At 39.8% G+C, this 12,130-nt stretch overlaps 1 protein-coding gene across 1 annotated transcript in view; it reads left to right on the top strand.

Moving 5' to 3' along the window:
- The window catches only part of LOC108025854 (irregular chiasm C-roughest protein), a 46,152-nt gene extending 35,806 nt beyond the window's left edge, over positions 1-10,346 (top strand). Inside the window, exons 2-6 of the mRNA XM_017096522.2 lie at positions 3,933-4,965; positions 5,027-5,129; positions 5,205-5,332; positions 6,041-7,148; positions 7,920-10,346. Of these exons, the coding sequence (XP_016952011.2) occupies positions 3,958-4,965; positions 5,027-5,129; positions 5,205-5,332; positions 6,041-7,148; positions 7,920-8,407 (2,835 nt within the window). The 5' untranslated portion in view covers positions 3,933-3,957 and the 3' untranslated portion in view covers positions 8,408-10,346. The remainder of the gene's footprint in view (positions 1-3,932; positions 4,966-5,026; positions 5,130-5,204; positions 5,333-6,040; positions 7,149-7,919) is intronic.
- The last annotated feature ends 1,784 nt before the right edge of the window (positions 10,347-12,130 follow it).

Genomic DNA, 12,130 nt, shown 5'->3' with positions numbered 1-12,130 from the left:
ATTAGAAAGGATTTACCAACACTTAATGCATTGAAGGCAAGGAGAGCACTTTATTAAAATTAGCCAACACTGTGTTAAGTTAATTGTTGATAGCTAAAACTTAAGCCAACTTAAGGTTTAGTCGCATACTTCTAAGCGCCTTTAAATTTATTTTTATACTTTCCATTTTATACTTTAACCATAATGTTTATTGACCAAATCTCGTTTTACATTGTGCCCAACCCAAAATATTTTAATACAAGCTAAAGGTTAATAAACCTTTATATTTGCCCTGCTCTACTTCACATAACTCTGGACAATCGTAGTGATTATAGTAATTCATGATCTTAGGGACAATAAAAACCAAGTGACACAGCGATGGCAGACCGAAAGTAATTTTAATGTCTCGCCTGGAAGTACATAAAAGCCGAAGTCGGGGAAAAAAGGAAGAACAAGTGTCCAATTCTCCGTGTCCCAGGCACGCAAAAGAAAATGGGGGAAATTTGTGTGTGTGTGTGTGGGTTAAAGGCAGGTGGGAGAGGGGGTTTTGGGGGCCAGAGACTATTGGGGAAGTGGTTTTTACTATCCAACAAGAATCTACCGCAACTAAAAACAAAAGTTATGTGTGCACGAAAAATCATGTCCAGTCATTTCCTGTACAACTTTTGGTCGAAGGACCCATGGGGTCCTGCCGCAAAAAAGGGGGGCTTTGGGAGGGGGGTGCCTCTAGCCCCTGCAGCCCCCCACTACCAACCCTCAAGCCAAGCGGCTTTCGGTCGGTGGCCTTTTATGGTCATAAAAATTTTATTATAATTTTTAATAATTTAGGCAAGCATATTGCTGCCAGCGAAGCGAACCCGGAGCTTTCCAAAGTTTTTCCACAGTTTTCCTTTGCCTTTTGTCCGAGCACCTCCCCGTGCTCCGCACCTCTTTATCACCTGGCATATACGCACGCCGGGCATTTCCGGCTCTATATATGCCCGGGCTTTTCTGGGGGGACGGACAAAATACGGACGGACACGGATACGGACAGTGGAGCACAGTAGTCGCAGTCAAAGTGCAAATGCCGTAAATCATGGCGCTGGTAAACAAGCAACAGAGCAACAGAGAGCCGCACAGAAAACAGGACGAAAATAATGGTGGGGGTCTTCGAATGGCACCCGCAAATACCCTGGAAAAAACATAATTCAGTTCTTGAGAAAGCCACATAAAATGCTAGTCATGAATCAATCACATTAAAATATCCATTGTTTTTTCTATAAAAATTAAAATCGCAAAGGGAATTATTATATTTTATTGTTCTTGAATTGAGAACATTCGTTCTTAAAAATCGCGTAAAAACATTTTGCGTTTAATGCTCTCAATATCAGAACTATCTTTGAATTGGCAACATAAAATTCCCTAAAATTGTCATGCCCTCCTTTTTCGAGGGTATCAAAAAAAGAAGAAAAGCCCCGGCGAATAGCAAAGGGATAGCCGTATAGCTATAGCCGCAGCTAAAGCGATAGCGATACGGATTGGTGGCATATATACGCTGTCTTTCGGCGCGTTTCGTTAGCGTTTTAAGCGCGTTTTTGAGCTCAGTTTTTCCGTGTTTTTCGCGCTTTTTTGTTTTCCGTTCCGTCATTTCCTCTACTTTTTTTTTTGTTTTTCCTCTTGTTTTGTTTTTGGCCTTCCGAAGGTGGCGCCAATTTGATGAAATCGTTAGCATTACCTTTGGTTAGTTGTCGAAAAGGGGCGAAAACGGGGGGGAAAATGGGGAAAAACGGGGAGATTTTCCATTGTTAGAGTCAAGGATAAGGTGAAGCCCAAACAAGCACGGAAATTTCTCACGTGTGCACTCGATAAGGACTTAAAAATTGTTTCGCCAGGCTTGCAAATGGTCAACTTAAGTCCAGTTGCTATTTCAAGCACTTTCAAGAACGGAAAGTACTCAATTTGATAAGAGGTTATTAGTTTGGCTTTAAAACAAGTCATTTGTACTATAATTCCTGTTTAATACATTTTAAATAAAGCTAGAACTGCAGTGCCCTGATATTTTAGACAATTAAAAAATAATTACAAAAATATTAAGATAATTATTTTTTTATTGATTTCCCATTAATTAAGCGATTGTTTCTTTGGCAGCCATATGCAAAAAATATAATTTATTTTAGTTTCTTCAATTCTACTAAATATTTGCAATATTTTCCTGCACTTTCATTTGGCATTTGCCGCTGCTTTAAATGTTCTTGGGTCAGAAGCGATTTTTCCGAATAAAAAACAAGCAAAGAAAAATGCGAAAAACAAACAAAAGCCGCAAATGCCAAGGCCAAACACCGACTGACAAGGGGATGAAGGGAAAAATAGGAAGACGTCCTATCCCATATGTCATACATATGTTTGGCGGCCTGTTTGTTTATGGGGGCCGCATTCAGTCGTCGGAAAATGGAAGTGGGGATGTGTACACAAGCCCAGCGGAAAATACAAAAAAATAGGCGACAAAAAGTGTGAAAAAACGCGCTACAAAATCGCTGGAAAAAAACTGGAAAAACTGCATAGGGCAGAAGTGCGTGCGAAGTCCACCACGAATACATTTCAATTCTAGCCACATGTGGAGAAATTCGAAGGCAAAAAGTAATCAATTTTTTGGAAATGTTATTCAAAAAGGGAAATAAATTATTATAGCCGGGGATACAAATTTATATAATTCTCTTTATATTTCTTTTACATTTTCTGACTGCTTCCAAGGGACAAAATAAACTATAGACTTAATTAGCTGTTTAAAATCACGTGATTTACAAATTGAATACAGTATTATTTATATTTTTTATATAATATATTATATAATATTATTATTATGTACTCAGTAAACATTTTTTTAATTACCTTTGTATATATATTTTTTAAATTTGTATAAGTCCCATTTCTACGATTTTTGTTTACCTTTTTCGGGTACACCAGGGGCAGTTCCATTTGCAGCTTAGCAGCTCTTGCAGTTGCAGTTGCAGTCTGCTGCAGTTGATGGCTCAAATCCAGACAACTGACAACCCCACATATGCCGCCCCATAATACCAGAGTTTTCCTTTTTCCCCACCCCCTTTTTTCATGCACATTCTGGCCTTTCATTTGGCTTAAACTTGACCCACAAAACGAATTTTATTGCATTCGTTTGCCATTCGAGAAGTGAAAGGTGAAAAGGGCGAAAGGGGATTTTAAAAAGTCGAATCTCCTTTGCCAGCGCCCTGGCTTGTAATTATTTTTTACAGCATCTGTTTTCATCCAGATTTTATTCATTGCGAAACGGAAAGCTGTAATTCAATAAGAGAGTAACAAAAATAGCGAAAAAACTTGGGCAAATAAAGGGGGATTGTAAAAAAAATGCGGAGATAGGTTAAACAATTCTGGTTTCGTATAATTAGTAGAAGTTTTTTTAAGTGTTACTTAGCAACTGAAATTTCTTTGTGTTTTTTGTTAGCCTCCGAAATAAATTCATTAAAAATTCTTTAACATAACTTTTAATGTTTTTACATTTGACATCTACACAGTCATTTTTGAGCCGCCACCTAGCGTTGACAATCTAACGAAAGTGGCGCCATCTTTTAGTGGTCTTCATCAGTGGCGTCTCCAATTCGTGTAGAGTAAAAAATATTTTCATTTAGCTTACGCGCCATTTAAAAATGTTTTTTAAATTAAAAGTATTTTAAAACATTTTACTCTATTTTTTTATAAGCTAACCATATTCCAAATTTTATTATACATACTAAATGATTTAAGCTAAATAAACTAGTTTATAGAATTAATCTTTCCGAACAAATCAAACCTAGCAAAAGCAAAAATATTGTTGCATACTTTTGGATACTTTTTAAAAAGATTTCAATATAATGGTGTATATTCGCTCTTAAAATACATTTTTGGACATATTATTATTATACTTAAGTACTCACCCTAATTTTCCTTTCTTTTTCTTCCAGCTGAGTTAACAATTGCCGCGTGAACATGAAGAGAATGCGCAGCAGTGGCCTACTGGTGCTGCCGCTGGTCCTTCTGCTGATCCTGACGCTGCTCCTCCAACCGATTGCCGTCCAAGCCAAGTCGAAGAAGAACAAGTCCAACCAGAACTCACACCACAGCGACTCATCCTCCGCCTCATCTTCGGGATCGTCGTCCGCCGCGAATGATGAGAACAAGCCGAAGGGCGGCGACAATGGGGGCCAGCACTTCGCCATGGAACCGCAGGATCAGACAGCCGTCGTGGGTTCCCGTGTGACACTGCCCTGCAGGGTAATGGAAAAGGTCGGTGCCCTTCAGTGGACCAAGGATGACTTCGGCCTTGGTCAGCATCGCAATCTCAGCGGCTTCGAACGCTACTCCATGGTGGGCAGCGATGAGGAGGGCGACTTCTCCCTGGACATCTATCCCCTGATGCTGGACGACGATGCCAAGTACCAGTGTCAAGTGGGTCCGGGTCCGCAGGGTGAACAGGGCATCCGATCGCGCTTCGCCAAGCTGACGGTCCTGGTGCCACCGGAGGCGCCAAAGATCACCCAAGGGGATTACCTGGTGACCACCGAGGACCGCGAAATCGAACTGGAATGCGTTTCGCAGGGCGGCAAGCCCGCCGCCGAAATCACCTGGATCGATGGCCTGGGCAATGTGCTCACCAAGGGCATTGAGTATGTCAAGGAACCTCTGGCCGATTCGCGCAGGATTACGGCCAGATCGATCCTAAAACTGGCGCCCAAGAAGGAGCATCACAACACGACGTTCACGTGCCAGGCCCAGAACACCGCCGATAGGACCTACAGATCGGCCAAACTCCTACTGGAGGTCAAGTACGCGCCCAAGGTCACCGTTTCGGTGGTGGGCGGTGCCCTGGCGGGAGGAAAAATTCCGGAGGGCGCCGAGGTCATCCTGAGCTGCCAGGCCGACGCCAATCCCCATGAGCTCAGCTACCGCTGGTTCATCAACGACGAGCTAATGACTGGTGATTTTACCACCAAGATGGTGAGTTATTTGATAATATCCGGGTAGTAAGACCTGTAAAAATATAAATATTCTCCGCCAGATTATTCATAATGTAACGAGGCAATATCACGAAGCCATTGTCAAATGCGAGGTGGTCAATGCAGTGGGCAAAAGCGAGGAAAGCGAGACTCTGGACATAAGTTGTAAGTATTTCCGCAATAATGTTCTATGTATTTTATAGATTTACTCACATTTTTCTTTGCTTTTTCCCCCACTAGTTGGTCCAGTTTTTCGACAGCGCCCTGTGAGTGTGGAGGCCGATTTGGGCGCCACTGTGAGCATGAAATGCGAGGTGGCCGGCAATCCCACGCCCGAAATCGAATGGATCAGCGAGAACAACGATCGGGTAGGTCAACAATATCATGTCCAACTGAAGATAAAAAAAATCTGCAATCAATTGTAAATCTTGTGATTCAAAAATGCGCTTCATACTCCTAGAAAAGTTTGTATTCGAAAACATTTGTCTCAAGAATTCGCAGTGATGCCAATGTTACTTGGCAGCATTGATTTATTGCTCAAAAGAGTTTTACAAATTTGGGATAATATCTTAGTAAAATTAAAAATCCAGTTTATATTCGCTTGCTTGCTTTACTAATTTAAAAGTGATAATCATTATTGTTCACTTCAAGAAAATTCGTATAAGTCCTAAAGAATTTGCAGTGATGCCCATGTTTCGATTTTGATAATCCTATCAATAAAATTGGCAGCATTGCTTTCTCTACTATTTTAGGTAAAGAATTTGGTATTATTAATATATCTAAATAAAGTATGGACATTTAGTTTATTACTAATTATATAATTATATAATTTACTAATTACAAGTGATCATCATTAATAATCAGAGAAAATTCTGATGAGCCTAAAGAATTCCCGGCTAAGTCCAACCACTGCGCCTTCAAATCCTTAGAAAATTTTGATAGTAATTTTATACAAGTGCTGATTATTTATACTATTTAGAACGATAAAGAAGAACACAGTTATTAGAAAAAAATCACTTGGATCTAAAGAATTTGCGTTTATAACAGTTTTTCATATATTACCCCTTATTTTCCAGGTTGTTGGCACAGCTGCGGAACTGAAGCTGAAGGTGAGTAGCGAAACGGCCGGGCGCTACTTCTGCAAGGCGGTGGTCAACGGATTTCCCGAGATCGGAGCCGAGGCCACGGTCTACGTGAAGAGGGCCCCGATCATAACGTCGCACAAGGTGCAGTTCGGCGGCGTCGGCGGCCGTGTGAAGATCGACTGCCTGGCCTTCAGCATACCCAAGGCGGAGCACATCCTCTGGTCGTTCGAGGGCAAGATCATCAACATGAGCAGTGCCGATCCGGACATATACATCTTCGAGGAGCACCACCTGCCGGAGGGCGTGCGCGCGGCCCTGATCATCCGCGACAGCAAGGCCACGCATTTCGGGAAGTACAACTGCACGGTGATGAACTCGTACGGCGGCGACTCGCTGGTGATCACCCTGCTGCGGGAGCCGGGCAACATACCCGTGCCACTGGTCGTCATGGGCTCCATGTTCTGCGTGGCCACCATCCTGATGATCGTGATGATCATCATTGTGTACCGCAAGCGGCGGAGCAGCAAGAAGCCCATGCCGGCGGATGTGATACCGGAGGCGTCGCGCGGCGGCGACAAGCTGAACGAGCTGAAGAGCGAGCTGCGATCCAAGGCCTACGATGTGGAGTACTCGGAGGCGGGCGGCGATGGCCTGGCCATCAATCTCACCCAGTCGCCGATGCCGGATGTGCAGATGAAGGGCGCCACCCTGGGGGTGCCACTCGCCGGTCCCGTGAAGTTCGATGAGCGTTTCTCGGGTGACTTTGGCGGCGATCGCTACAACCGGCAGTGCCACATCAAGAACCTGAAGAACCAGCAGGAGACGGCCTACAAGGGCAGTCCGCAGGCCAATGGCTATGCCCACTACTTTGAGTACGCCCTGGACTACAGCCCGCCCGGCGAGGGGGCGGCCGTGGTGGTGGGCGGCGGCGGTGCTGTCGGCGGGGCCAAGGTCAAGAACGGTGGCATGAACTCGGCCACGCTGCCCCACTCGGGCGCCTCTGTCAATGGGGGCGGCGCCGGCTCGGGGGGCGGCGCCAGCCTGCCACGCAACCAGCGGCACGAACTTCAGCAGTCCCAGCAGGCGAACGGATTTCTCGGTGAGTTAATTGCTACATTTTGTGGGTTTCGTTAAAGGAAAAAGTGATTAACACTCCAAGGGTACAACAAACTATATCTTTCTAAAATATCTGGTATACACGTATTAAAGCATGCTTTTAGACATCATTTTTTAATGGGTTCTCAAATCTCTAAAGCTTGGCAAGGCAAATATTTATGATTAATACTTTAAGATAAAAAACACGTAATCTTTATTAAAGTAGCTTCAAAAGTCCCTTCTTAAAAAATCAGGCTTAATCTCAGGCTAAAATCTAATAGGCGACGAAACTTATACTAAAGCATACTTGTAGGCATCACTTTTTAGGGGTTCAAACCTCTTGAGATTTAAAAGGCAATTATGAAATAAAAAATATACTTAATCTTAATTAAAGTTGGCTTAAAATTTAAAATCAGATTATTCTAAGTATAAAATATAATAGGCGTAGTTATGTATACTAAAGCATACTTTCAGGAACTATTTTTGGGGGGTTTCAAACCTCTGGAGATTTACAAAGCACTCTGATTATAAAAGTACTTTAAAAAAAATAGTTTTTTAATGCATATCAAGTAAAGAAAATGTTTTAAAAAGCCTTTTTATATATTTCTAGCCCGAAAGCTAACTTAATATTTTTACTGCATACTTTCAGACACATTTATTTTAATTTTTTTTTATATATATTAAGATACTTTCTTCCGTGAAGAGAAAATAATTACAAAATATAATAATCTAATATGTTTAAATAAAAACTAATGAAATGTCTCGATTTTTGCAGGACAACCGCTGCTTCAGAACGGCATCGACAGCCGCTTCAGCGCCATCTACGGTAATCCCTACCTAAGGACGAACTCCTCGCTGCTGCCACCCCTCCCACCGCCCAGTACCGCCAATCCGGCGGCCACGCCCGCCCCGCCCCCCTACCATGCCGCCCGCCACGGCCACGCCCACCATGCCAACGGTGGTCTCAAGCACTTTGTGGGCGGGGCGGTGATTACCACGAGTCCCGTTGGCAATTTGAACGGCATGGGCGGAGGCGGCGGGGGCGGTTCGACGCCCAGCGGCGGAGGGGGCGTGGCCGCGGGGGGCAGCGTCAGCGGCAGCAGTTCGAATTTAACCGCCAGCAGTAACACCCTGGCGGCCACGCCCCTGGCGGGCGGCGGCGGAAGCGGCGGCCAGTGTGCCCAGAGTCCGTCCGGCCAGTTTATACTGTCCAACAATGGCAAGGGACACACGCAGAAGGGGCCTCTGGCCACACACGTCTAAGTAGGGGAAGTGCCCGAACCCCCGGCGAAATCTGAAAAAGATATACCTATACATAAAGCATTAGCATATCCCATGAATGTATTAAAAAGCAGAACTTCTAGTGTGTAACCATCATTTTTTTTGTCAAAATATTAGCGTAATTCTGGCTCAAGTGGTGTTAACTATTCTCGAAAGGGCCTGGCAAAGCAAAACCAACTTCTATAAATATCTTGGCTGAAATTTAAGCACTAAGGATCGATTTTTTTTTTTTGTAAATTTGTATGACACAGACCCCAGGAAAATAGTTAACCATCCCTTGAGTAACCATGAAAATATATGTAAAAAAAAAAAAGAATAGAAAAGAAAACAAAAACCGTATTGTGATTTATAGCGTTAATTATTTTATGGCAAAGCTCGATGAGTTTTCGAACAGCAAATTATATCAACTAGTGCAAATCTTAAGCTACTTATTGAGTAAAAAAATCGTATATCAATTAAACACGAAACGTATCGAAGGGAGGAGAAGGTAAAAATCATAAACCAACTACATAACTTCAAAAGTTCATTTTAAACAGCGAGTTGCATACAATTTTAAACAGAACCCGAAAATCAATTCAATTAAATAGAAACATAATTATAAAATGCCTGTAGTTAGTTTCAAGTAAGAAAAAGGAAAATAAAATGCAAAAGCAAAAGCAGCAAGCAAAAACAATTTTCTAAGCCAAAATTTATCAAATTTTTAGACTTAAATATATCTATATGGAAGATACGAAGTGAATGCAGTGAGAGAAACTTTGAGAGTAAGTGCTGCATTTGACCTGTGACCCGGTCAGGAAAGCCAAAAGTAAATGGAAAAAAATACCAACCTTTATATTTTATACTAAATATTATTTACGGGATAATACAGTATTAACAGAGTTTGAAAAAAAAATCCCCAAAAATCAGAAGCACTTAAAAAAATGTTGTCGAAATGTTGTTTTTTCATGGAAAATAAAAACACCGCCACTATAGTTAGCAATTTGAAACCTGATCGGGTTGCAAGGCTCACAGCACCCAGCATCCATGTGAAAACTTCAATATTTTTTTGCCTAGCCCCTAAGCGAGTAAATGGAAATTAAATCAATTATGTAAAGAAACAAGTGGAGTACTGTATATCGTATAGAGCATAAATGTGTATGTCAACGCTTAAATTAAACGACTAGCTAAGATTAGAGAGAGTGTTTGTGTTTTTTTTTCCTGCCTAGTGGTGTAAGCCTATTTATAAACGTAACGAAAGGTACATGTAAACAATTTTAAACGTAAAACCGAAAGTAAAACCTAAAAAGCTTAGCAACAATTTGTAAAACATTTGAGCGATCTACCAAAAAACGCAACTAAGTGTGAAGCGTACAATTTTTAACACGAAATGCTGCCTTATGATTCCTTGTTGGGTTCTTAATTCATTAAGCCAATACTGTAATTACGTTTTTTTTAACATATACACAAATATACATATTTATCTAAAGTAATACAGAAATCGCTTTAAATGTTCTCCGTTTGCCCTGATTTTTTCACTCGAATCTATTTCTATTCTTTCCTTGGCCCATTTGCGCAGAGCTTTTTAAATGGCATAACGTTCCGAGAGTCGGACATAAAGATGGTGTTACATTTTTTGGATAATTGTCAAACGATTCAATTAAAAGTTCAATTACATAGACGTTACAGAAAAAAAAAAGAAAACGATACAAGACAAAAAGAAAATTCAAATGAAAATCCTATTAAGCCAAGTAATTACGATAATTGCAAGAAATGTGTGTGTAAAGTGGGGAATGCCGAGAAAACAGTTCGAAAATCGAAAACTAAGAACGTATTGCGAGCGGAGGGAGCAGAAAACGAAAATTTAACTTAAGTCGAGAACAACTCAAATTAGTTGAAATGAAAAAGCAAGAAAAAAATGAAATAAAATATTTAAAAATGCTAATTATGATATCTTTACTTGGGTGGTGGAGTCAAAAATTTAGAATAACTGGATGCCAAGCCCGTGGTGGCACATTGATAAAAAACTGGACTAGTTAAAATAAATATTCGCATTTTTAATTCAAAATGTCTTATACAATTTTAATTGAAAAAGTTACGAATCTTTTTCAACCTCATGGTTTAATTTCATAATTTTTATAATATTTTTAAACAATTTAAGTCAATAAAAAATTGAACAAAAAAATATAAAACAAATTAAAATTTTAAATTAAGTATTTTCACATTTAAGTTAAAAAAACGCCATGAATAAGAAACAGCGAAGAAACAGTATTATATTAAAAAATAATCATTTTGGACCTAATACAAAATGTGTTAATAGATATATCGTTATTTTCCTTTTATTTTTCTATTAATACCCGATCGTTCCTTTGCCAGCTAAATATTATGCTCGTCTGTTTTTTTTTTTTAAATTTTAAAACTAAATTTTTCAACTAATTGATATTTTTTTTGATCATTTCTACGGGAGCTATGGAATATAATTATAAAAAAATGCCTAAAAATCATTAAAATACATATAACTGTTGGACAATAATACAAATTTTAATTTATTTTTCACCAATTTTCGCATTTTTGTAAAGGTGCATCATGATTTTTTGCCAAAAATCTGAAAAGTCAAAAATTTTCAGGTTTGAATAGATAGGAAATTAAACAACGAGCTCAACGAGGTATGACACTCCTCATTCTGATGTTTAGTTTCTTTATGGCAGCCAAAAAACTGACTATTTATTTTAAAAATTGGATTCACATTTTTGTCAAAAATACGATATTCAGATTTTAGTAAAAAAAAAACGATTTTTCTTCCCGGTTTTTCACCCGTAGTTTCGTCAAATCAGATCGTACAGCTAAATGACCGATTGATTTGAGCAGCTTGCGTAAAATCCTAACGATCCCCATCAATTTCAGGAGAATTTATTTTTTGACAGATTTTCGCATTTTTTGTAAGGGGGTCATCATATAAGATTTTAAAAACCATTATTTTTAGAGTGACCCCTCCCAATATAGCTAGGACAGCCCCCAACTAGCCGAGGCACCATCCCGACCTAGCGGGCACACCCTCGCAAGCGCCTATTTATTCACCAACCGATCGGGCGGCATTCCAAGAAACGCGCTAACCAATCGTGTTTTAGTTTAGTATTTGTTTCTATGTAATGTTTTTAGGCTAAAAACTTTAAAATATCCAGCTAACAGGGAGCGCATTGCATCGCTAATTTGAATATCATAATTATTTTTTTAGTATTTTTTTGTGTCTGAGCGTAACAACGTAAGCAAACGTAAGTGGCCGTCTGCTCTCCGAAACAAGGTTGCATCTTAAGCTTTTTTCCCGTCAAATCTGGCTTTTCGGAAATCCATATGTGAGAAAAAATGAGGAAGCGGTTTTTTATAAAACTATTTTGCCTTCTTTCCGCTTATTTGATGTTGCCATCATTGCAAAAAACATATACCAGTTTTTATACAAATACTACATATAATCTATATTTTCACATATTTTTATCGACAAAATAAATAGTTGCAGCTCCAAGAAAAGAGGTTTTGCGGTGAACAGCATATTTCAATAGAAAAATTGTTAATTAGTTAAGATGTTTCCAAAGGTAACTATCTGGAGTTTTTTTTAATTTATGTATTTTTGGTAACACTTTGGAGTGAAAAACGTGATATTAGCCTACGAATTCAACATATTAGTTATTAAAAAATTGAAAAAAACATTAAGAAAAACCATTGATAACAGTA

Source organism: Drosophila biarmipes, chromosome X (assembly GCF_025231255.1).
Source record: "Drosophila biarmipes strain raj3 chromosome X, RU_DBia_V1.1, whole genome shotgun sequence".
In the NCBI taxonomy this organism is placed as follows: domain Eukaryota; kingdom Metazoa; phylum Arthropoda; class Insecta; order Diptera; family Drosophilidae; genus Drosophila; species Drosophila biarmipes.
The sequence above is the reverse complement of the archived record's forward strand: the minus strand, read 5'-3'. Positions and strand labels throughout refer to the sequence as shown.